Source organism: Loxodonta africana, chromosome 10 (genome assembly GCF_030014295.1).
Source record: "Loxodonta africana isolate mLoxAfr1 chromosome 10, mLoxAfr1.hap2, whole genome shotgun sequence".
NCBI lineage: Eukaryota > Metazoa > Chordata > Mammalia > Proboscidea > Elephantidae > Loxodonta > Loxodonta africana.
In genome coordinates this window covers 108830090-108856196 of record NC_087351.1, presented here as the reverse complement: position 1 = coordinate 108856196, position 26107 = coordinate 108830090, and the positions used below count along the sequence as shown (strand labels likewise).

Below are 26107 nucleotides of genomic sequence, written 5' to 3'. Positions count from 1 at the left end.
ATAACCCAGGGACTTTTCAACTCCATTGATCTTGGGGCGGAGGGGTTTCTTTCCAAGCATTCATTTTGAGCTACGCTTTCTCTAATGAATTCAGAGTCTATAAAGGGAACGGCCCATGTTTCTTCATCACCTTGTTTCACAATAGCTATTAGACAACCACAGCATCATCAAAGCCGTGGAAAATGTGTGTCTGGGCGGAGGGGGCACTTCAAGAATTGCAGTGTTGCCAAGGATACAGATTCTGTGAGCCAGGGAAGCCGAGGCCTGGGTCAGGCCGCAGGGGCTTTCAGGCCCAGAAGAGTTGGAGGGCCACTGGCTCCAGGTGCCTGGGGTCAAGGGTAGCCTGCGAGTTCAGCAGAGGCCTGGAGCCCCCAGTCCAGGGTTGGCTTGACCAGCCACACGCAGTGGTTCCGGACAGTGGGGTCCTGACGCCACAACGGCGCCTCGCGACAGCAGAAAGGACCAGGGTCATAGAGCAAGGTACCCGGCCAGCAGTGGGGTGTGGGGGTGGGGCGGGACGGCTGGCTGGGAACTCCAGGAACCCCTGGGGCTGGAGCCTGGGCCTCAGGGCTGCCCTCGATCTTACTCAAGGGCACAGCCACGCCCACGCCACTCCTCACCGGCTCACCCCTTTCTCCCGCCACACCCTGCCCTTTTCCGCTCCGCCCCGCCCTCCGCCCCGCCCCACTCTCCGCCCCACTCTCCGCCTCGCGCCCCGCCCTCCTCCCGCCCCGCCACCTGGGGGCGCTGTGCGAGGTCCGCTATAAATGCGTCGGGGCCGTGCATCCCTCCGATCAGCGAGTGGCGGCGAGTGGCGCCGTGCTTGTCCTCCTTGACTGCTTCAGGCTCCATGGCCCAGCAGCGGCGCTCCAGTGCGCAGTCGGTCTTGCACCCGGACCGCCTGTGGTTCTGGGAGAAGGCCGTGTATTTGGACGAGAACCAGCACGCCTGGCTGCCCATAATCATGGAGGTACAGCCCGCTTCAGGCAGAGGCAGGCAGGACTGTATGGGCGCTCGTTGCCTTCCCGGCGGGGCCCCCTGGAGCTGGAGATGCCCCAGGCTGGGCTGGGCCTTTGAGGAGCCCCGGTCTGGCAGCGAGGGTGGTGGCAGGAAGGCTTGGAAGGGGTCTGATTAACAAAGGGCAGCCCAGGCCTCGCAGATGAAACCACTTACAGAGCAGGGTTCTGAAGGATGAGTAGGAGTTCTCCAGGCCAGGAAGGAGGGTGGTGATTACTCAAAGGTATGGAGGCTAACGGATGAGGACCCAGTGGCTCTGGCATGTGTGAATATGATCTTGGTTAAGACAGGACTTCTCTGGGCTTCAGGTTCCAAAAAAAAAACCCAAACCCGTTGCCGTGGAGTCGATTCCAACTCGTAGCGACCCTATAGGACGTGGTAGAACTGCCCCGTAGGGTTTCCAAGGAGCAGCTGGTGGATTTGAACTACCGACCTTTTGGTTAGTACCTGAGCTTTTAACCTGTCTGCCAAATGAGAATAATCTATCTCTAAAGTAAGTGAGTAAGTGACTCCTACACCTGGCTGGTTATCAGAACCTCCGGGTGTGGGCCCCAGAAATAAGTATTTTAAAAAGTACCCTCAATAGATTGATTCGGCTAGTGGTTAAGAGCTCAGGCTGCTAACTAAAAGGTCGGCAGTTTGAATCCACCATCCGCTCCTTGGAAACCCTGTGAGGGCAGTTCTACTCTGTCCTGTAGGGTCGATATGATTCAGAATCGACTTGATGGCAGTGGGTTTGGTTTTCTGGGGCTTAAGTTTGGGAACCACTCCCAGAGGATGGGGTGTTTTATACCTCCTCTGTGCTTTGGAGGAAACCGATTTAACGCGTAATACTAAAAAGGCTGGTGTGGAATAAACGTTGACTTTGTTTTACCCCTGATGCTTTACGATGGATCCTTAGCTAATGCGAATTTCTTCTTAAAGAAATATAACTCTTTTGCAAGTGCCTTCCACCAGAGCTTTGGTTTCCCCAAAGGTGAAAAATATTGAAAATTTTCCATATGTAGAGTGAAGAAAGTATAAAAGTGAATTAAAATATAGAGTAGAACATTCATGTAATATAGCAAACAGCAAAAAGTTATTGAGTGTTGACTCTGTCCCCACTTTACAGATGATGAAACTGAGGCATAAAAATGTAAACTTGTCCAAGGTAGCACAGATAGTAGGTAAAGGGGTTGGAATTCCAGGCTCTTAACCGCCTTCTAAACTTGGTATTAATTTATATTTTAATTTTAAAAGCATGCATATATATATATATACTTTAAAAAATCAAGTTAAATATTTACTTTTTAATTCAAATATTTGAAGAAAATTTAGGTGAATGTATTTTTTTTTTTTTAATCTCTGGAGAATATCTTCTTGAACATGACACTGAAACCAAGAACTAGACAGAGTTTTCCACAAAATCAGTATAAATTCTGCATGGAAAGTAACCCAGTAGCAAACTGAAGAGGAGTAGAGTGAGATTTGCCACACATGACTAAAAGAACCACTATTCTTCATATATAAAGGTTTACTTAAATCAATAACAAACACTAACAAGGCAAGAATAGTGATACCCACACTTACATCTTGCAGTGTGATCTGAATAATTTTTTAACAGTGAGCATTAGTTTCTTTCACAGAAAATAAGACTATTTCCACTTTGAAAAATTGTTCATTAAACAAATGTGAGTGCTAAGTATCATGTCAGGCAGGGTTCTAGGCTCTGGGGCACACATTAAATGTGATAAAATCTCAGTGCTTGTGAAGCTGACAGTCTGCTGGGAGAGATGGATAAAAAAACAGCACTTAAGCTGGTGGTAAGTTCTGTAGGAGAATTAGAGTGGGGTGGGAGGAGACAGTGAGTGATGTGGGGGTCTTCAGGCAAGACCCCTCTGAGGGTCTTAATGTTCTTTTGCCGGTCATTTTCTTTGTAAACTTTCTGAATCTCCATGTTGTAGGGATGTTCTTACATAGTCATAGAGTTGGATTTGCTGAGTTCATTCATTTTGATTGGTGAATTGAACTCATCGTCAGTTACTGATATAACTGATGAGTCTGGTCTCAGTTCTGCCATATTGTTTCCTATTATGTTTGTCTCTATATACATACATTTGAGCAGAAACCAAATCAAAACCAGACCTTTAGCCACTGCGTCAATTCTGACTTACAGCAACCCCACGTGCTACAGAGTAGAACTGCTCCATAGGGTTTTCTTGGGCTATAGTCTTTACAAAAGCATATCTCCAGGACTGTCTTCTGTGGTGCCACAGGGCGGGTTTGAACTGCCAACCTTTAGGTTAGTATTTGAGCACAAATCGTTTGCACCACCCAAGGACTTTTATACAGTTGAGCAGAGACCTGCCTAAAAGAAGGGTGTTACCCTGCCTAGATCTGGGGGAGAATGTTCCAGGCATAGAGGACAGCAGGTGCAAGGGATCCTGAGAGCAGACATGAGTGTGGCGTGTTCGAGAAATTGAGAGGGGGGCCTGTGTGGCCAGAACAGGGTGGAGAGTGAAGGACAGAGCCACAAGAGAGGAGGGAGGCAGGGGCCCGGCAATGTGGGTTTTTATGTGGTGTGGTAAAGATTTCCACTCATTCTGCCTGTGACTGGGCCATCAGAGGGTGTTGAGCAGGGGAGTGGCGTGGTTTTTAGACGCTCACCCTGGCTGCTGTGCAGAGAACTGATTGTGGAGCACCAGGCGGTGACTTACAGAGCTACTGCGGTAGTTCAGATGAGAGGTGCTGGTGGTGAGAGTTAGAGGTGGTGGAAAGCAGCCTGCCACCAGATCCTAGGGTCCAGGGATATCTTATTTAAAAGAAGAAATATGACAAGATAAAGAATAGCCCATGAAGGCTGAAATAGGCACCTAAGTGCGCTGTTAGGAACCTTGAGGGCCCTGGCACAGGCCCTCTGTCTTCGTGATCTAGTGCTGCTGTAACAGAAATACCACAGGTAGGTGGGTTTAAAGAAGAGAAATTATTTCTGCACAGGTTAGGAGCGTGTGGTTATTGTTAGGTGCCATCGAGTCGATTTTGACTCATAGCGACCCCACATGACAGTAGAACTGCCCCGAAGAGTCTCCTAGGCTGCAATCCTGAAGGGAGCAGATTGCTAAGTCTTTTCTCCTGCAGAACCTCTGGGTGGCTTCCAGCCTCCAACCTTGTGGTGAGCAGCTGACCACTTAGCCATTGCACCCCCAGGGCCCCTTGTTTGGAAGGCTAGAGGTCCATAGTCAGGGCGCTGGCTCTGGGGGCAGACCCTTGTCTCGGCTTCTCCAGCCCTGGCATTCTTCAGTTCCTTGGCCATCTCTGATCTCTGAGGCAGCTGTCTTACCCCTATTCTTGCTTCCTTGCTTGCTTGGTTGTCTCTGTGTCTCATTTTCTCTTTATATCTCAAAAGCTGTTAGGTTTAGGACCCACCCTATACTGATATGTCTTTGTTAACATAACAAAGAAAACCCTATTCCCAAACAGGAATACATCCACAGGTGTAGGGGTTAGGATCCCAACACATACTGTGGGAGGACACAATTCAACCTATAGTACCCTCACAGGGAGCAGTTGGTCAGAAGAAGGTAAGCCTTTCCCAGCTCCGTCTGGGTGGCTGGAAGTGGGAGCATGCTGGCCAGTAAGAGTCCCCTTGAGGTAAGTGCTTTAGGCATTGTACTTCCAGCATCCCAGACCCAAATACCCACCAGGCTGGTGAGTGGCAGGAAGGACTCTGCTTACTTGTGTCTGGAGTTGCCCTGGCAAGCCCAGGCCCTGAGCTGTGCGCTGTCCTTCTCTCCTCAATCCAGAGGAATGGTGGCCTCCAAGTCCTCATGCGTCAAGGGGATGCGCCCCTGGGGGAAGGAGTGTGTCCCAGCCAGGCGCCTCCATCCCCTCTGCCTTTGTTGTGGCAGCTCTACCCTGAAGGACAATACCGATGCTCAGATTCCAGTTACTGGCGCATAGTGTACCATGTCAAGGCAAGTGTGCTTCTCCCAGGGGCCAGTTGGGTGATCGTGGGTGGCCCTGCTTTACCTCTCCTTGTCCTCCCCCATCTGTTCCCTCCAGCCCAGCACAAAGAGCTCAAAAAATGGAGAGAATTTACAACAGATGATTTATAAGTGATTGGATTGGAGAAAGTTAGAACCAAATGACCAGGCCATCCCCTGGGGTCTCTGCAGAGGCCCCCATGCTACAGGAAGGCCTCTCGGGTGGGCGGTCACAGGCCGAGGCTGCTGGGAGGAGGAGACTCCCCAGGTCTGCGCCCTGCTCCCCGCCTACTGTGCTGGGCTGTTGGGAGACCCAGGGCTTGCTGTCTAATTTCCATTCTCTCCACACAGTTCAACAACACAGAGGACATGCTTCTTGAGCTGCTGCCAGGCTCCCGGCAGAAGTGACAGGGTGAGCACTGCTGGGGCCCAGTACCTCTTGGTCCACAGTAGCCAGAGCAGAGTGGCCGGGGTCCATGAAGGCTGACCCCTCCCTGTCTCTGCTGCCCTCCAGGGGGTAGGGTCAGGCTTCATGGTGGCCCCATGTTCTTCTTACTACCTTCCTAGATGCATACCTGAGCACTGCCCTGTGCAGGCTGCAGGTAGAATTTTCCTCTCTAGCCGGTTCGTTAAATAACAGCCACTGTTTAACCACCGTATCACTGAGGTGGGTATGGTTTTATTGTATGTTTACAAAGGTTTAAGGAAGGTTTAAGCAGGTACAGTGTCTTCTCTGAGTGAGCTCACGGGGCCAGGTTTCAAATTCAGGTCTCTGACACCAAGCTTGTGCTCAGCTCAGCACGAGGGCTCAGCCATGAGGACCAACGCTGCCCTGCCCCAGCCCTGTGCTCTGGCAGCCCTGCTCCCACCAGCCCTCCACCCACCCGTCATGCAGCCCAGTCCTTCTATTCGCCTCTGAGTCTCTCTTCTCTGGTCCTTTTCCAGGTCCCACAGATCTGTCTCCTCTCGCCCCGTGGCCTTGTGTCCTGCTGGCCTTCAGTGGGGATGTTGACCAGCCTTGTGTGTCCTCCTCTGTCACGTACAGGGTCAGGGAGGGAATGGGACGACAGAGGATGAGCCCACCCAGGATACGCTGAGCCTGCCCCCTGACCTCTCTGCCTGCCCCTCAGCCCCCAGCACTGCCTGGCAGCTTGGTGCTACCAGGGAGGACTTCACTTGTAGTGGCTTTCTCCAGTGCCTGGCTGTCGCTCAGCCTTGTTTCCTCAGCGGGATAATAGATTTCTGCCTCAGCCTCCTTTGGTCCCTCACAGCTACAGTGTTGTGTTTCGCACCCAGGACTGCCTCCTATCCTGTCTCCTCAGCTCTGTGCCCCTCTGCTGTGGGGGACCAGGGGCCCTTCTCCAGGCCCTGGCATCAGCTGGCTCATGTGGCACTGTACCTGCACGCAAACATGCCTGTAAAACCACACCTGCCCAAGCAGGTTCAGGGAAGGTCTGAAAGGAGCTCAGAACTCAGAAGACTGCTGGTCAGTGCCCATGACGCATGAGGTCACAGGGTTGCGGCAAGCGAGCACTTTGAACTAGGGGACGGGGCCCCTCAGGTTGCCCGCCTGCTGACGGGGTAGAGGTTGGACACACCTGGGTATTTTGAGGTTGCATGCAGTGTGAGCACTTTGTAATGTTGATTAATTAAATGTACAACAATTCATCTAATTTTGTGCTGAGTCAGATTCTATCCTTGACCTAGATTGTAGCGGAGAAAAGTAAGAATTGGCAGTCTTCAGATTAGAGCAAAATTGAAAGGAAAAAAATACTCACAAATTTAGTGTATTTCTTCTACTTTGGGGATAAGGCCGGAATTTTTTTTTTTTTTTTTTTTTTTTGTGGATAATCCAACTCTCAGAGCCTCAGTGTTTTTTGGAGACATAATTTGAGAACCATGGCGTAAATGGTTAAATGCTCTACTGCTAACCAGAAGGTTGGTGGTTCAAACCCACCGAGAGGCACCTCAGAGGATAGGCCTGGCGATCTGCTTCCAAAAGACCACAGGCTTGAAAACCCTGTGGAGCAGTTCTACTCTGAAACAGGGGGTCACCATGAATCAGAATCGACTCAACAGCAACTAACAGCAACAATTTGAGAGCCATTGGAGTAAGCAACCTCAAAAAGTTGTTGTCGGCTCCTGGTATTCAAGGCCCCTCCATCTGGGCCTGCCCTCCTCAGTCGCCTGATTCCTGACAATGCCCCCCACCCCCACAATGCCCCGTTAACATGTTTGGCTGCTAACCAAAGGGTTGGAGGTTTGAATCCATCCAGAGGCACTTTGGAAGAAAGCCCTGTTGATCTACTTCAGAAAAACCAGCCACTGAAAACCCTACGGAGCACAGTTCTGCTCTGGCACAATGTTGGATCGCCATGAGTCGCAGTCGACTTCATGGCAGTTGGTTTCTCTCAGTGACTGTAGGAGTCCCTCCTCCCTGAAGCTGTCCCAGCCATCCGAGCCCCAGTCAGGCTCCCCTCCCACCTTCCATAGCCTGCAGTCACAGCCCACTTGTCCCCCCAGCCCAGGCTTCCTGTGCCTGTCCTTCCTGCCTTCTCTGCAGGATAGCTGCCCCTCCGATACCTTCTAAGCCAGGTCAACAGGACCTCAGCTGTGACAAGGGGTGCTTCCAGAAAAAGGAACCCGCTATGGGGAGCCCCGGTCTTCCCCAGGCACATGTGGCTTCAACCCACAGCGTCCTCATCTTTTAAATGGGGGTAATAATACACTTTTTAGAGGGTTATTCTGAGGATTCAATGGAATAATATCAGTTAAGTGCTTTGAAGCAAATAAAAGAAATTACATACAAAAAATTCTACTCATTTTATGTTCTCCGACTCCAGTCTTCTTATCTGGCACTAGACAGACAAGGAGCATCAGGGAGCACAAGTGACAGAGTTTGTGTCTCATCATTTAACGCTGTCACCTAGCACAGCGTTTGGTGATGTAAGAGCTCAGTCTGTGATGGCTATTCCTATGTAGATGTCTCTCAGTGGGGAGAGAATCAGAATGTCAGCGGGGGAAACCTGAGAGATCAGCCAGCCTCCTCATTTTAGGAATGAGAACACTGAGGCCCAGAAGGAGGGGAGTTCCTGTGCAAGACTCTTGTGTTTACCAAACCACTGACCCCCCCCCATGAACTGTGGGTGCTGGAGATACAACAGTGAGCCCAACAAGCACCCTGTTCCCATGCTGCTGCTCCCATGCTGCTGTCGTTCATTCTGGAAAAAGGTGAGTAAGGAAGTTGGAACGTGCAAAACGCTATGAAGAAATAGAACGGGGTAACGTGGTAGTGAGTTAGGTCAAGTGGAGGAGCCATTCTAATCTGTGGAGGCAGAATTTGAGATTGGACTTTGAACATGAGAGGGAGCGAGATTCTTAAGTCGGGGAAGCGGGAAGAGGGAATGTCAAATATTGTACAGATATAATTCGCTGTATAAACTGAAGATATAACAAAAAAATTTCTTCTTGTTGAAAAAAAGATGCTATTTTATAAGCAAAAGCCAAAAATCAAAACCAAACCCATTGCCATCAAGTCAGTTCCGACTCATAGCAACTCTATACGACGGGGTAGAACTGCCCCATAGGGTTTCCCAGGAGCGGCTGGTAGATTCGAACTGCCAACCTTTTAGATTAGCAGCCAAACTCTTAACCACTGTGCCACTGGGGCTCCTTTTAAGAATACATAGCCCCACCTAGAGCCATTCTCACGGCCTCAGGGAAGGAAAAAAATTGCAGTTGGGGGAAAAGATAATTTGCTAGCTCCACTAAATGGGGGAGCTCAGGACAGAAGTGGCTCCTGTCCAGGCATAAACTGTCCGTGGACTTTGAGCACCTTTCCCTTCTGCGTGGTCCTGTGTGGGCTTATTTTGGGAGAATAGGCCCTTGTTGGCACACTCCAAATGTTTCAGCTGTGAGGTGGAGAGCTGGGTGTTTGATGTTTGACATTGCTTTGCCTATTAATCAAGGTCCTCACCTACCCCCATCAGGGACCTAAGGACTGGTAGCTCCACTCAGGTCACCAAGCCACCCACAACAGGGGTCCAAAGATAACTGGTACCTCCCAGTCCTTACAACCAAAAACTGGGTGCCCATGGTACCTCTGCAGAACCCACCACCTGCATGCTCTAGGTAACAGGGACGCGCTTTCCTTAGAGACACTCGGGGGTCGATTCTCAACCCCCTGCCTTGTTCAGGGCGTGACCCCCTACTGCAATCGGATACCAGTATACACGCCAATCACCCCTGCCCCTCTAAGACTGTAGGACAGAGCTTGTACCACACACTTATTGATTAGCTATCTGGAAACCTGAGCTGAATTCATACAAGAAAACTGAATGGACTCCTAGACTGATATACCTGATAACAGCTCTAGCCAGCTGGGAACAGGACACCAGAGCTCCAAAGGCGAAAATAATCAAGCTAGCTCACTCAAGCAACCCATAGGGGTATACCAAAACAAAACAAAGCAAGAAGCTACAACACAGTAAGCAACCATAAACTAATACAATAACTTATAGATGGCTCGGGGACAACAGTCAATATCAAGTCACATAAAGAAACAGACCATGATCACCTCAACAGGCTCTCAAAACAAAGAATCTAGGGATCTTGTAGATGAAAGTACATTCCTGGAATTACCAGAGCCAGAATACAAAAGTTTAATATACAGAACCCTTCAAGACATCAGGAAGAAAATGAGGAAATATGCAGAACAAGCCAAGGAACACACATATAAAGCAACTGAAGAAATTAGATTATTCAGGGACATAATGAAAAGTTTAATAAGCTGGAAAAATCCATAGACAGACAGCAATCAGAAATTCAGAAGATTAACAATAAAATTACAGAAGTAGACAATAGAAAAGTCAGAAGAGCAGAACTGAGCAAGTAGAAGCTAGAATTTCTGAACCCGAAGATAAATCACTTGGCACTAATATATTTGAAAGAAAAATCAGAAAAAATAATTTAAAAAAATGAAGAAACCTTAAGAATCATGTGGGACTCTATCAAGAGAAATACCCTGCGAGTGATTGGAGTACCAGAGCAGGGAGGGATAACAGAAAATAGAGAAGGCAATGGGATGACATATTCAAAAAATTGAAGGAAAAAAATTGCCAAGAATCATATCCATGAAAACTGTCTCTTAAATATGAAGGTGAAATTAAGACATTTCCAGATAAACACAAGTTGAGGGAATTCGTAAAAACCAAAACAGAACGACAAGAAATACTAAAGGGAGTTCTTTGGTTAGAAAATCAATAATATCACGTATCAACCCAAGACAAGAACACTAGGCAGAGCAATCAGAAGTCAACCCACACAGGGAAATCCAAAAAAACAAAGCAAGAATATAAAAAAATAGAAAGCCCAAAACAGGGTAACAGCGATGTTATTCTATAAAAGACGACAACACTAAAACGATAAAGAGGGAGTAAGAAATGTAATCATACATCTTCCATATGGAGAGGAATATATAGTGATACAAAGAAATAAAAGCTAGGTTTAAATTTAGAAAAATAGGGGTAACCACAAAGGAGACAAACTATCCTACTCATCAAAATAAAACACAAGAAAAAAATACTCAGCAGAAACAAAATCAACAACAAATAGGAAAGGACAATATATAAAGATAATCTACTCAGCGCATAAAATTAAGTGGGAAAAAGAAATTCTCAATAACACACAAAAAAGACATCAAAATGATAGCACTAAATTCATACCTATCCATAATTACCCCGAATGTAAACGGACTAAATGTACCAATAAAGAAACAGAGAGTGGCAGAATGGATTAAAAAACAAGATCCGTCTATATGCAGCCTACAAGAGACACACCCTAGACTTAGAGACACAAACTAAAACTCAAAGGATGGAAAAAATATGTCAAGCAAACAACAATCAAAAAAGAGCAGGAGTGGCAATATTAATTTCTGACAAAATAGACTTTAAAGTTAAATCCATCCTAAAGGATAAGGAAGGACACTACATAACGATTAAAGGGACAATACACCAAGAAGATATAACCATATTAAATATTTATGTACCCAGTGACAGGACTGCAAGATACATAAAACAAACTCTATCATCGTTGAAAAGTGAGATAGACAGCTCCACAATAATAGTAGGAGACTTCAACACACCACTTTCGGTGAAGGACAGGACATCCAGAAAGAAGCTCAATAAAGACACGGAAGATCTAAATGCCACAATCAACCAACCTGACCTCGTAGACATATACAGAACACTCCACCCAACAGCAACCAAGTATACTTGCTTTTCTAGTGCACACGGCACATTCTCTAGAATAGACCACATATTAGGTCATAAAGCAAGCCTTAGCAGAATTCAGAACATGGAAATATTACAAAGCATCTCCTCTGACCATAAGGCCATAAAAGTGGAAATCAATAACAGGAAAAGCAGGGAAAAGAAATCAAACACTTGGAAACTGAACAATACCCTGCTCAAAAAAGACTGGATTATAGAAGACATTAAGGATGGAATAAAGAAACTCATAGAATCCAATGAAAAGGAAAACACTTCCTATCAGAACCTTTGGAACACAGCGAAAGCGGTGCTCAGAGGCCAAACGTAAATGCACACATCCAAAAAGAAGAAAGGGCCAAAATCAAAGAATTATCCCTACAACTTGAACAAATAGAAAGAGAGCAACAAAAAAAAACCTCAGGCACCAGAAGAAAAGAAGTAATAAAAACTAGAGCTGAACTAAATAGAAAACAGAGAAACAATTGAAAGACTTAACAAGACCCAAAGATTTTTTTTGAAAAAATCAACAAAAGTGATAAACCACTGGCCAAACTGACAAAAGAAAAACAGGAGAGGAAGCAAATAACCCCAAATAAGAAATGAGATGGGCGATATTACAACAGACCCAAGTGAAATTAAAAGAATCATATCAGATTACTATGAAAAATTGTACTCTAACAAGTTTGAAACTTAGAAGAAATGGATGAATTCCTAGAAACACACTACCTACCTAAACTAACACAAACAGAGGCAGAACAATTAAATAGACCCATAACAAAAGAAGAGATTGAAAAGGTAATCAAAAAACTCCCAAAACAAAAAAAAAGCCCTGGTCCAGACGGCTTCACTGCAGAGTTCTACCGAACTTTCAGAGAAGAGTTAACACCACTACTACTAAAGGTATTTCAGAGCATAGAGAAGGACGGAATACTACCAAACTCATTCTATGAAGCCACCATATCCCTGATACAAAAACCAGGTAAAGACACCAAAAGAAAAGAAAATTACAGACCCCTATCCCTCATGAATGTAGATCCAAAAATCCTCAACAAAATTCTAGCCAACAGAATTCAACAACGTATCAAAAAAATAATTCACCATGACCAAGTGGGATTCATACCAGGTATGCAGGGATGGTTCAACATTAGAAAAACAATTAATGTAATCCACCACATAAATAAAACAAAAGACAAGAATCACATGATTTTATCAATTGATGCAGAAAAGGTATTTGACAAAGTTCAATGCCCATTCATGATAAAAACTCTCAGCAAAATAGGAATAGAAGGAAAATTCCTCAGCATAATAAAGGGCATTTATAGAAAGCCAACAGCCAACATCACCCTAAATGGAGAGAGCCTGAAAACATTCCCATTGAGATCCGGAACCAGACAAGGATGCCTTTTATCACCACTCTTATTCAACATTGTGCTGGAAGTCCTAGCCAGAGCAGTTGGCTAGATAAAGAAATAAAGGGCATCCAGATTGGTAAGGAAGAAGTAAAAGTATCTCTATTTGCAGATGACATGATCTTATACACAGAAAACCCTTAGGAATCCTCCAGAAAACTACTGAAACTAATAGAAGAGTTCAGCAGAGTATCGGGATACGAGATAAACATACAAAAATCAGTTGGATTTCTCTACACCAAAAAAAAGAACATCAAAGAGGAAATCACCAAATCAATGCCATTTACAGTAGCCCCCAAGAAGATAAAATACTTAGGAGTAAATCTTTCCAGAGATGTAAAAGACTTACACAAATAAAACTACACTACGCTTCTGCAAGAAACCAAAAGAGACTTACGTAAGTGGAAGAACATACCTTGCTCATGGACAGGAAGGCTTAACATTATAAAAATGTCTATTCTACCAAAAGCAATCTATACATTTAATGTAATTCTGATCCAAATCCCAACGACATTCTTTAATGAGATGGAGAAACAAATCACCGACTTCATATGGAAGGGGAAGAGGCCCCAGATAAATAAGGCAGTACTGAAAAAGAAGGACAAAGTGGGAGGCCTTACTTTACCTGATTTTAGAACCTATCATACCACCACAGTAGTCAAAACAGCCTGGTACTGGTACAACAACAGATACGTGGACCAACGGAACAGAATTGAGAATCCAGACATAAATCCATCCACATATGAGCAGTTGATATTTGACAAAGGCCCCAAAACAGTTAAATGGGGAAAAGCAGTCTTTTTAACAAATGGTGCTGGCATAACTGGATATCCATCTGTAAAAATGTGAAATAAGACCGATACCTCACTCCATGCACAAAAACGAGCTCAAAATGGATCAAGGACCTAAATATAAAATCCAAAACGATAAAGATCACAGAAGAAAAAATAGGGATAACATTAGGAGCCCTAATACATGGCATAAACAGTATACAAAACATTATAAAGAATGCAGAAGAAAAACTAGATAACTGGGAGCTCCTAAAAATCCAGTACCTATGCTCATCCAAAGACTTCACCAAAAGAGTAGAAAGACTACCTACAGACTGGGAAAAAGTTTTTAGCTATGATAGTTCCGATCAAGGCCTTATCTCTAAAATCTGCATGATACTGCAAAAACTCAACTACAAAAAGACAACCCAATTAAAAAATGGGCAAAAAATATGAATAGACACTTCACTAAAGATGACATTCAGGTAGCTAAAAGATACATGAGGAAATGTTCATGATCATTAGCCATTAGAGAAATGCAAATCAAAACTAAAATGAGATTTCATCTCACTCCAAAAAGGCTGGCATTAATCCAAAAAACACAAAATAATAAATGTTAGAGAGGCTGTAGAGAGATTGGAACACTTATATACTGCTGATGGGGATGTAAAGTGGTACAACCACTTTGGAAATCGATTTGGCACTTCCTTGAAAAACTAGAAATAGAACTACTATACGATCCAGTAATCCCACTTCTCGGAATATATCCTAGAGAAATAAGAGATATATGCGCACCCATGTTTATTGCAGCACTGTTTCCGATAGCAAAAAGATGGAAGCAACCACGATGCCCATTAACGGATGAATGGATAAATAAATTATGGTATATTCACACAATGGAATACTATGCATTGATAAAGAACAGTGAGGAATCTGTGAAACGTTTCATAGCATGGAGGAACCTGGAAGGCATTACGCTGAGTGAAATTAGTCAGTTGCAAAAGGACAAATATTGTATAAGACCACTATTATAAGAACTTGAGAAATAGTTTAAACTGAGAAGAAAACATTCTTTTGTGGTTACAAGAGGGGGGAGGGAGGGAGAATGGGAGGGGGTGTTCACTAATTAGATAGTAGATAAGAACTACTTTGGGTGAAGGGAAAGATGGCACACAATACAGGGGAAGTCAGCACAACTGGACTATACCAAAAGCAAAGAAGTCTCCTGAATAAACTGAATGCTTCGAAGGCCAGTGTAGCAGCGGCAGGGGTTTGGGGACCATGGTTTCAGGGGACATCTAAGTCAATTGGCATAAAAAATCTATTAAGAAAGCATTCTGCAACCCACTTTGAAAGGTGGCGTCTGGGGTCTTAAACGCTAGCAAGCGGCCATCTAAGATGCATCAATTGTTCTCAGCCCACCTGGATCAAAGGAGAACGAAGGACACAAGTAATTACGAGCCCAAGAGACAGAAAGGGCCACGTGAACCAGAGACTACATCATCCTGAGACCAGAAGAACTAGATGGTGCCCGGCTACAACTGATGACTGTCCTGGCAAGGAACACAACAGAGAATCCCTGAGGGAGCAAGAGAGCAGTGGGATGCAGACCCCAAATTCTCATAAAATGACCAGATTTAATGATCCGACTGAGACTAGGGGGACCCCGGTGGTCATGGCACCCAGACCTTCTGTTGGCCCAGGACAGGAACCACTTCTGAAGCCAACTCTTCAGACATGGATTGGACTGGACAATGGGTTGGAGAGGGATGCTAGTGAGGAGTGAGCTTCTTGGATCAGGTGGACACTTGAGACTATGTTGGCATCTCCTCCCTGGAGGGGAGATGAGAGGGTAAAAGGGGTTAGAAGCTGGTGAAATAGACATGAAAAGAGAGTGGAAGGGAGAAAGCGGGCTGTCTCATTAGGGGGAGAGCAACTGGGAGTATGTAGCAAGGTGTATATAAGTTTTTGTGTGAGAGACTGACTTGATTTGTAAACTTTCACTTAAAGCACAATAAAAATTATATATATAAAAAAAAGAGTAAGTAGTCCTGATAAATCATCTGTAAATGCAATGTGGAACCTCGGTTTTCTCCAAGAATGACTGACATCTAGGGTTTTGGCTGGAAAAACTGGGTGAACAGGGATACTCTACCGAGATGATGGGGTCTAAGTTTGGACAGAGGAAAAACGAAGAGTTCAGCTTTAGCCACGTTTAAGCTTGAGTTGCCTCGGAGACCCTATGGGGCAGTTCTACTCTGTCACATGGTGTTGCTATGAGTTGAAACTGACTTGACGGCGCCTAACAACAACAGTGATACCTTCACTTGGAAGTGTCGATACAGTGTTAACTATGGACCTAGAACTCAAGGGAGAAGTCAGGACTAAAAAATAATAATGAATTTAAGAGCCATTAAAATATAAATGATACTTAAAGGCAGGGCCCTGAATGATGTCACATATGGAGAGAGAGGGATGTCTTTGAAACCGAGGTAAGAGGTTTCCAGAAGAAAGGGGTGCCACTTCACATTTGTTAGAATTGCTATTATCAAAAACATATTTTGTTATTAAAGAAAAACACTTCGTTATGGAAAATATGAAATCACAAATTCATAAAAATTATAAAGGTATTAAAAATACATTTTGTTATCAAAATAACAAATGTTGGTAGGATGTGGAGAAATTGGAACCCTCGTGCATTGCTGGTGGTAGTGTAAAATGACGTAACTGCTGTGGAAAACAGTGCGGCGATTCCTCAGAAAGTTAAACATAGAATTACCATGTGACCTAGCAATTCCACTCCTCAGTATATACCCTAGAGATCTGAAAACAGGAACTCAAACAAGTGATTGTGTACCGACATCCATTGTTGCATTATTCACAATAGCTAAAAGGTGGAAATAACCCAAGTACCCCATCGGTAGAGGAATGAGTAAACAAAATGTGTTGTATTCATAAAATGAATGAATGAATGAAGTTCTGATACATGCGGCAGCATGGGTGAACCTTGAAAACATGCAGAGTGACATCAGTAAGATACAAAATGCAAATATTATATTATCTAACTTATAGGAAACACCTAGACTAGACAAACGCACAGAGACCAAGTAGGTTAGTGATTAGCAGGGACTAGGAGGAGGGTGTAATAGTGAATTATTGCTTAAAAGGTACTGAGTTTCTGTTGGGAGTGATAAAATACAACAAAATAGTGGTGATAATTATACAACATGGTGAATATAGTTAATATCACTGAATTGTACACTGAAAAACGGTTAAAACGGCAAATGTTATGTGTTTTACCACAATGGTCAATTATAGCTACGAGAAAAGAAAAAGGAGGTGAAGTCAGCTGAGAGGCCTGTGTTGAGAGACTGAGTAAAGAGAAGAAGGAACTGTGGGCCTGGGATTTAGCCACCTGGGAGCTGATGGTGACTTTGTCAGGAAAGGTCTCAGTGCTGTGATAGGGGTGTAGCCCTGTTGGAGTGGGTGGAGGAGAAAGGGAAGTACAGGCAGACACCCTTGTCCTGAGCTTTGTCCTAAAGGGAATTAGAGAAGTGAGACATTGAGGGTATTTTAAGTAGCAGATAGTGGAGCCTGGTTGTGCACCCTGAAAGGAAACATCAACAAGAAAGGGACAAACTAATGAAGCAGAGGAAACCCTGGTGGTGTGGTGGTTGAAAGCTACGGCTGCTAACCAAAAGGTCGGCACTTCAAATCTACCAGCTGCTCCTTGGAAACCCTGTGGGGCAGTTCTGCTCTTTCCTACAGGGTCGCTATGAGTCAGAATGGACTCGAAGGCAATGGATTGAGGTTTTTTTTGGTTTTAATGAAGCAAAAGAGAGAGGGTATTGTCCCAGGAACAGCATTCTGGAGGAAGCTGGAAGGGAGTGTGAGGGAAGAGACGTGCCAGTGAATGTGTCAGCATCGGTCGGGGGGGGCAAGGACACCTCTCCCATAGGAGAAAGAATGAAGGTGGAGAATCTGCAGACAAACATACAAATTTGGTGGTGGAAAGCGAGGGAGTTTAAGTGACTGCCTTTGTTTTCCCAGTGAACTAGGAAGTGAGATCGCTCGTGAGAAGGACATTGGGGCAGGTGGTGGTGAGGGTTTGAGGAGAGAGGATGTTACCAGGTGGAAACCCCAGGTTCTTACTCGGCATGACTTGTATTAGCCAATAAATGAGAGACCGAGGTGGGAGAACAAGCACTTTTATTTCATTGTACAAGGAAAATGGAGCCAGTCGGAGCTGCTGCTGCCAAGACTACTCACCAAGGGCAGGCAGGCAGGCAGGTTACTTTTAAAGGGGTTAACAAGTAGGGAGTTCACACAAGTTAACCTTAGCAACATTCTTAATCAAACTATGCAGGCCCAACGGGATTTACATACAATCTCCAAACAAACGCAGAATTCAAATGCAAAGCTGAGGGGTGGGGGAGCCCAACAAAGGAAATAATTTTGCAATACAGCACTGTAAGGGGAGGAAGCCAGGTAAAGAACACACCACTGTGGGGGCTCTGTCTCACTCCTCCCGTTTCTTTTTGAACCTTGATCATTCAAGACTGAAGTCCACTTTGAACTATAGCCTGGCTAGAAATTATCTGGCATATTTTCAGGTAGGAGCAAATATTGGACCTATGCTTTTCATTGTGGCTACTGACCTCTCATTGGTTTACAACTCTTTACTAATTATGAAAGGATACAACCCTGATATACACCTTTCCAGACTTTAAACCATGCAGTATCCCCTTGTTGTTCGAATGACGGCCTCTTGATCCATGTACTGATTCCTCATGAGCACAATTAAGTGTTCCAGAATTCCTATTCCCTGCAATGTTATCCATAATTTGTTATCATCCACATAGTCGAATGCCTTAGCATAGTCAATAAAACACAGGTAAATAATCCAAGAAGCTGGACTATATGAAGAAGAAGGGGGCATCAAGATTGGAGGAAGCTCATTAACAACTTGCGTTATGCAGATGACACAACCTTGCTTGCTGAGGGTGAAGAGGACTTGAAGCACTTACTGATGAAGATGAAAGACCTCAGCCTTCACTATGGATTACACCTCAACATAAAGAAAACAAAAATCCTCACAACTGGATCAATAGGCAATAGCATGATAAATGGAGAAAAGATAGAAGTTGTCGAGGATTTCATTTTACTTGGATCCACAATCAACACCCATGGAAGGAGCACTCAAGAAATCAAAAGACGCATTGCCTCGGGCAAATCAGCTGCAAGAGATTTCTCTAAAGTGTTAAAAACCAAAGAAGTCACCTTGGGGACTAAGGTGCGCCTGACCCAAGCCATGGTGTTTTCAGTTGCCTCATTTGCATGCGAATGCTGGACAGTGAATAAGGAAGACCGAAGAATTTGACGCCTTTGAATTGTGCAGTTGGTGAAGAATATTGAATATGCCATATACCATTTAAAACCAGCATAGCTGGATCCATCACATAATTTAGGAGAAAGGAAAATGGTTTCTTACATCTAGAAAGTAGGACCTTAAAACATCAGCAATATTCCCACATAAAATCCATAGTTTCCTTTCATTTACTCAGTCTTATGTAGTCAATTTGTGTGCCACATGATTCTGGATCAGCCACAGCCAGCTTCTGTATAGGAGTTCTGGAAATTTTATTCAGTCTTATCACAGTCCTTCTCGCAAGTCCAATATAGTCCATCTTTTTGTTGAGATATTTTGGTCAAACGTTTTCAGCAAATCAACAAAGTAAAAACTTATTTGCCACAGCACAGACTACGCTTTCTTGGGCTAATAAAAAAGTCTTACGGTTATTTTGTTATCTCATGTCACCTTGGCTAGTGAGGTCAGAGATTACTATTGTCTTTATCTCATTAGCAACTTTGTTATTTGTCCCACAGTGATAAATTTCTTAAAGATTTCTCCAAAAGAACTGATAAATCTGTCTTGGAAGAAGTACAACCAGAGTGCTCCTTGGAAGCAAGGATGGGAGACTGTGTCTCACATACTTTGGACACGTTGTCAGGAGGGATCAGTCCCTGGAGAAGGACATCATGCTTGGTAAAGAAAATGGTCAGTGAAAAAGAGGAAGACCCTCAACAAGATGAACTGACACCGTGGCTGCAGCAGTGGGCTCAAGCATGGCAATGATTTTGAGGATGGCACAGGACTGGGCAATGTTTCATTCTGTTGTGCAGAGGGTCACTGAGTTGGAACTGACTCGATGGCACCTAACAACAACATTTACTAAATATTAAAAGAAAAAGAGTGGCTTTTATGTCCTGTTTATGTGAATGTCTCCCTAAAAGTTTTTTTTTTTTTCCCCCTCAGATTGTCTTAGTTACCTCAGGGCCCAGTCGATGTGTCTTTATGAGTCTTTGTGAGTCCAGCTCCAGCTGGGTCACATTTTTATACTCAAAGACTGGGAATAATGGCTCCAATATTATCTCTTAAATCGTTCTTTTCTTTTGATCGGAGACTGGAGATATTAATACCTGGATTTATACAAGCCCTTAGATGGGTGGCCATGGCAGGCTCTTTAAACTCACCGTGCTGGTTTTCCACCAGATACCATCTGGTCCTTCACCAGGATCTTAAGTAAGAGCAATGTCAATCACATTGCCAAAGTGAGCAGACTCAACGTACATCAACATTTTAGCTTGAGGCCTTCTTTTGCCCTTTTAGGTGTGTAAGACAATCGAAGATAAGTTTTATTATGGCTAATACTATCAGGAGGCTGACTAAGAACATTACTATCCCTTGCAGAAGTGATCTACCCCATGTCCTTATTCCTGATGGTAACCAACCAAATAAACCCGGTGTTTGTAAGGGTGTTACAGTGTGTGACCAAGTAGCTTGCCATCTAAATTCTATGTATATCCTGCTCTACTTCTCCTGTGTTATATATCCAAATGCAACAAGAGGTATTTGCTACTGCACAGACTACACTTTCTTGGGCTAGTAAACAAATCTTAAGGCTATTTTGTTATCTCATGTCACCTTGGCTAATGAGGTCAGAGATTACTGTTGTCTTTATCTCATTACCAACTTTGTTATTTGTCCCATAGTGGTTGATAAATTTCTTAAAGATTTCTCCAATTAAACTATACCATAACTACTAATTAAAGCTACCAAACATACCCTGAGTGTTGGGCCAATGGGTTTCTTTTTGACTCTCATTTTTGTGTAACAATTTAACATTACCTTTTCAATATTTACTAGTATCATCATGAGGAATGGCTAAAGGTAATCTTAAAAATATTCTCAAAGTGTGTTACCCATGCATTTCACCAGGAATCTAAGCAAGAGATTGCCCAGTCCACTCACTTGCAGTTGGAAAGGGATCATTTAAAACCAGCATCGTTGGATCCACCACATAATTTAGGAGAAAGTGAAACAGGCTGCTCAGCCATATTGAAAACCCCAGTCAACACCCCTTCCCCCATCTCTGTCTCGCTAACCACAAGTTTGTTTTAAGCAGGAAGTCTCAGCAGGTAGTGGCCCCGTCCACTGACTAGCCCTCGTTACACCTTGAAGCATGCACAGATTGAAATCACATCCTTCAACTGACCCTCCCCCAACCCCCAAATATAGGCATGGGAGGGCTAAAGGCAGAAAATTCCAGGTACCAAACCCAACCCTCTGACGCCATTGGAAACAAACAGCTCCCCAGCCCCCTTAGTCAGGGAGCACGTGGCCTTAAGGTCACTAGACCCCACGTGCTCCTTGTACGCGCAGACAATAAACTTGCCACTTTCTGTTTCCGTTGTAATTAGCGTCCGAATCGGCTAATAAGACAGGATAAGAACTCGAGTGGCATTTGGTTACAAAAGGAAAATGTCTTCTTACATCTAGAAAGTAGGACCTTAAAACATCAGCAATATTTCCACATAAAATCCATAGTTTCATTTACTCCATCTTATGTAGTTAATTTCTGTTCCACATGATTCTAAATCAGCCACAGCCAGCTTCTGTATAGGAGTTCTGGAAATTTTATTCAGTCTAGTCACAGTCTTTTTCGCAAGTCTGATATAGTCCATCTTTTTGTTGAGGTATTTTGGTCAAACATTTTCAGCAAATCAGCAAAGTAAAAACTTTCATCTGCAGATGACAAAACTTAATATGGCCATGATTAACTTATAAAAATAATGCTCTTATAGTGAAAGACCTGATAGAAATTAATTACAAGCATAATGTAAAGGCCAAATAAAATCAGTTTTTAAAAAAAATGAGATAAAAAGTCTCTAAATATAACCATTAACTGTATTTCTAAAGAGTTTCAGATATAATACGTAATAATCTTGAGACATAATACCAAGATATACCAAGTCAGAATATAACAAGATATACCAAGTCAGAATATAACAATATTCAAATCTTTAAATACCTGAATAGTAATAAAAGGAAACTTCATAGGTAAATATGTGAATTCCCAACCAAACCATTGGCTTTGATAACGTTCTGACCAAGTTAGCAATTAAGAAATATGGGTTTAAAATTATGACATAATATTATGTATTTGCTCTCTAATATTAGGCAAAAACAGAAGAGGAAATGCTAAGATATAAATCTTAACCCAAAGAAAATCAGGCGTTTTTCTTGATTTTGACAACACCTTCCATGTAATTTATTAAATAAAACTTTTTGGCACTTTTCCTTTATAAAAATTTTGTGTGACTTTCTATGAAGTTTCCGAGTTGTCAGGAGATTATATTATAGGTAACCGTTGAACAATACTTATTTAACCAAAGATCTTAAAATAAAAACAGTGACTTTTTTTTTTTCCTAAAAGCCACTTGGCTTGGTTTTCAGCTGGCTCCTCAGAGTTGTTACCGGGTGGAAACCCCAGGTTCTTACTCGCCATGACTCACATTGGCCAATAAATGAGAGACCAAGGTGGGTGAAAAGGAAGGCACTTTATTTTATTGTACAAGGAAAGTGGAGTCAGTCGGAGCTGCTGCTGTCAAGACTGCTCGTCAAGGGCGGGCAGGTAAGTTACTTTTAAAGGGGCTTGCAAGTAGGGAGTTCATACAAGTTACGTCAGCAGCATTCTTAATCACACTACGTAGGCGCAATGGGGTTTACATATAACCTCCAAGCAAAAGCAGGATTCAAGCACAAAGCTGGGGGCAGGGGGGAGCCCAGCAAACAAAATTGTTTTGCAGTACAACACTGTAAGGGAGGAAGCCAGGTAAAGAATACAGCACTGTGAGGGCTCTGTCTCAAGGAGAAGGAGTGAAATGATTGTCTTGTAGAGTAGGAAAATGAAATCATTAGGGAAATGTGGTAGAAGCAGTGAGCAAGTCATTCAGTTGCTGGGGTGCAGGCACCGGTTGTGGATAGTTGGGTTGAATCAGATTTGGGATTTTGACAAGGAGAGTATGATGAAGAGAGAGGGGTCAAGACAGTTAAGGCATTTGCAAGTGAATAGATACAGTGAATGTCCATGGAATCTAGGCTGAGTGGGAAGGAGAGTCCCAGGCCGCATGGATTAGAGATCTCAGTACGGTCCTTCTAGAGTGAAGGTTGTAGAAGAAGTGAACTGGTGAATAGGAGTTAGTGTCACAGAGACACAGTCTTGCAAACCAGACTTCAGAGGGGTGGGCTGTGGCCATGAGGGAGTCAAAGTCTAGCCTCTGGGAGGGATTGGCTGAAGTGGAGCTGAAGATGAAGAAATGATGGTGAGAGGCCAGGGCATTGGGAAGACCATTTATGAGGCAGCGAACCAAACCCATCGTCATAAAGTTGATTCCAACTGATAGAAACCCTATAGGACAGAGTAGAACTGCTCAATAGGGTTTCCAAGGCTTAAATCTTTACAGAATCAGACTGCCACATCTTTCTCCCATGGAGTGGCTGGTGGGTTGAACTACAGACCTTTTGGTTAGCAACCAAGCACTTTAACCACTGTGCAACGAGAGCTCCTTATGAGGTAGTGAAGTCACCAAGAATCATAACAGGAGTAGGGCTAGAGAAGAAGGCAGTGATTCTGGAGCCTAAGTCAGCAATGAATGAGAGGACACCAGACAACCGTGAGGTGGCAACCACAGGAAGCACTGGCAGTGGTAGGTAACAGGGGAACTTCAGAAGAACTGGAAGAAACCAAGCCAGGGTTCTTTCCCTTCTACCATCTTTAATTCCCTAGAAACTCATGGGGGAAAAAATGAAGGAAATGGTTTAAGAGGTATTGCACAAATGGAAAATTTAAGAGTGTTTTTTCAGGGTAAATGATAACAGCAGTGCCCATTCAATGAAGTTTTTTGAGTCTCTTAAGGACAGTTGAGGTTCTTTGTGTTTTTTAAAAAAAATTACTGTGGATATTTTCAAACATACATACATCCGGATAAACATAAATCAAAGAAACAAACATACATAAAACGTCATACGTTAAACAAACATACATTCTCTCTACTTTTGTGTAATAAACCCCCATATGCCCAATCCACAGCTTCAGCAAAGATTGATATTATGCTCATCTTGTGTCATTTTTTTCCCCATACAGTTTTTTTTTTTTTGCAGAAGTGTTTTAAATACTTCATAATTTCACCCACAAGTATTTTATGTCTTAAACAGATATGGCCTTTTATTCCTGATAGCCACAATACCATTATCATGCCTAACAAAACCAACTCATCCCTTAGTCACCTAGTAGTCTGTTTCCCAGTTGCCCCAATTATCTCAAGTATCTTCCTAGAGTTGGTTTCAACGCAGACTCTAAGTCCGCAGACTACATGTGGCTGATAGGTCTCCAATTTCCCTGTCTATGACAGTATCCCTTCTCTTCCTTGTTACAGAAATAGTACATATCTTCCATGTTTGTTTGCCAACCGGCCCTTCCCCTCCAAGTATTTTCGAAAACGCTGCTATGTCAATGTGAAAAATGGCGCTTAGGAAAATACCTTAAGGGGCGTGGGGGAAGGGCGCAGTTGACAGATGAGGAAGGTGTAGTTATTTGCGTAAAAATACGGTATCCTTTAATGCTTCCCTCAGAATCAGGTTTTGTTCTTTTGGCAAGAATACCTATGCACTGCCAATTGTATCCAATCAGAAGCCACAGAATGTCTAGTTACCCGATTTTTAGTGGTGTTAAGTTGGATCATTGCGTTTAGGTGAATTCTGTCTGTGGGTGCATCATGAAGTTCCCCATCAACCTTTCACCTAATGGTCTTAACATTTTTATAATGTGCAGCCCTCCTACCCAAGAACATTGTTTGTCCAGCCTTTTATTTAAATCCACTTTGTGTCTTTTGAGGAGCCCTGGTAGTGCAGTGGTTAAAGCATTTGGCTGGTAAAGGAAAGGTTGGTTTGAACACACCCATCTCTGCAGGAGATAGATGTGGCACTCGGCTTCCCTAAAGATTACAGCCTTGGAAACCCTGTAGGGCAGTTCTACTCTGTCCTGTAAGGTGGCTATGAGTGGGAATTGACTCGATAGCAATGGGTTAGTTTTTTTTGGGTTGGTTTGTATCTTTCAGGAGTGTTTTATAGTTTTCATCATAAAGATTCTGTACATTTCTTGTTGAATCTATTCCCAGGCATCTTATTTACTCATTTTTTTGCTATTGTGATGGTGTCTTTCATTTCATTGTATGTTTTAACAGGATATTGCCTATAGATTGTAGAGATGTGTGTTTAAAATAGCTATGTTAACTTTATATTCTGCTATATTACTAAATTATCTTATTATTTACAGTAGCTTTTTCATTGATTCTTTAGGTATTCGAGATATTTAACAAGAGTATTTGCAAATACAGATAGTTTTACCTCTTCATTTCTAATTCTTATGGTTGTAATTCCTAGCTCTTATCTAATACCTCCCAGGCCACAGTGAGTAGTGGAGGTAGTAGGCCATCTTTTTTTTTTTCGGTTGGGAAAGCCTCTAGAGTCTCCCCATTAGGTAAGATACTGGCTTTGGAACTGAAATGTATATATCTTATGATGTTAAGAAAGTATCTTTCAATTCCTCTTTAAGTATTTTTAACTTAAATGAGTGTTGAATTTTGTTAAATTCCTGTTGACATTTAAGGAGATGATTGTATGATACTTTTTCTTAAACCCTATTAATATTATATCGATATTTGGGTCTTGAATCTTTCTTATATTCCTGGAATAAAATGCACTTGGGCATAATGTATTATGTGTTAATATGTTATTGGATCTGTTTGCTAATATATTACTTAAGAATTTTGCATTGTGAATGAAAAAAGCCAAAAACCAAACCCACTGCCGTCAAGCTGATTCCAACTCATAGTGATCCTATAGGACAGAGTAGAACTGCCTCATAGAGTTTCCAAGGAGCACCTGGTGGATTTGAACTGCTCACCTTTTGGTTAGCAGCCATATCTCTCAACCACTGTGCCACCAGTGTTTCCTTGTGAATGAAAGTAGTATAGATTTTTTTTTTCTTTCCAATTTCTGTCAAGTTCTGGCATCAAAGTTATATAATCAAAAAACCCAAACCCATTGCCATCAAGTCAAATTCTGACCCGTAGTGACCCTGTAGGACAGAGTAGAACTGCCTCATAGAGTTTGCAAGTCTGTAAAATCTTTACAGAAGCATCTTTCCTCCACAGAGCAGCTGGTGGGTTAGAACTGCTGACCTTTTGGTTACCAGCCAAGCAATTAACTTCTGCTCCATCAGGGCCCCTCTAAAGTAATATGACTTTATAAACATAATTTAGAAGCTTTTCTTTTG

At 43.2% G+C, this 26107-nt stretch overlaps 1 protein-coding gene across 1 annotated transcript; it reads left to right on the top strand.

Annotated features, from left to right (window-relative positions):
- Nucleotides 1-850: 850 nt before the first annotated feature.
- Nucleotides 851-5387, top strand: TCL1A (TCL1 family AKT coactivator A). Its single transcript, XM_064291863.1, has 3 exons — nt 851-979; nt 4800-4970; nt 5331-5387. Exons 1-3 carry the CDS (start codon nt 851-853, stop codon nt 5385-5387), a joined length of 357 nt encoding a protein of 118 aa, XP_064147933.1.
- The last annotated feature ends 20720 nt before the right edge of the window (nt 5388-26107 follow it).

Bases quoted from the DNA above. Each gene is read 5' to 3' on its own strand.
- TCL1A (XM_064291863.1), top strand. From the start codon at position 851: ATGGCCCAGCAGCGGCGCTCCAGTGCGCAGTCGGTCTTGCACCCGGAC. The intron at 980-4,799 runs GCTTCAGGCAGA...TCCTCAATCCAG, and splicing joins TAATCATGGAGGTACAGCCC to AGGAATGGTGGCCTCCAAGT. The intron at 4,971-5,330 runs GCAAGTGTGCTT...CTCTCCACACAG, and splicing joins GCATAGTGTACCATGTCAAG to TTCAACAACACAGAGGACAT.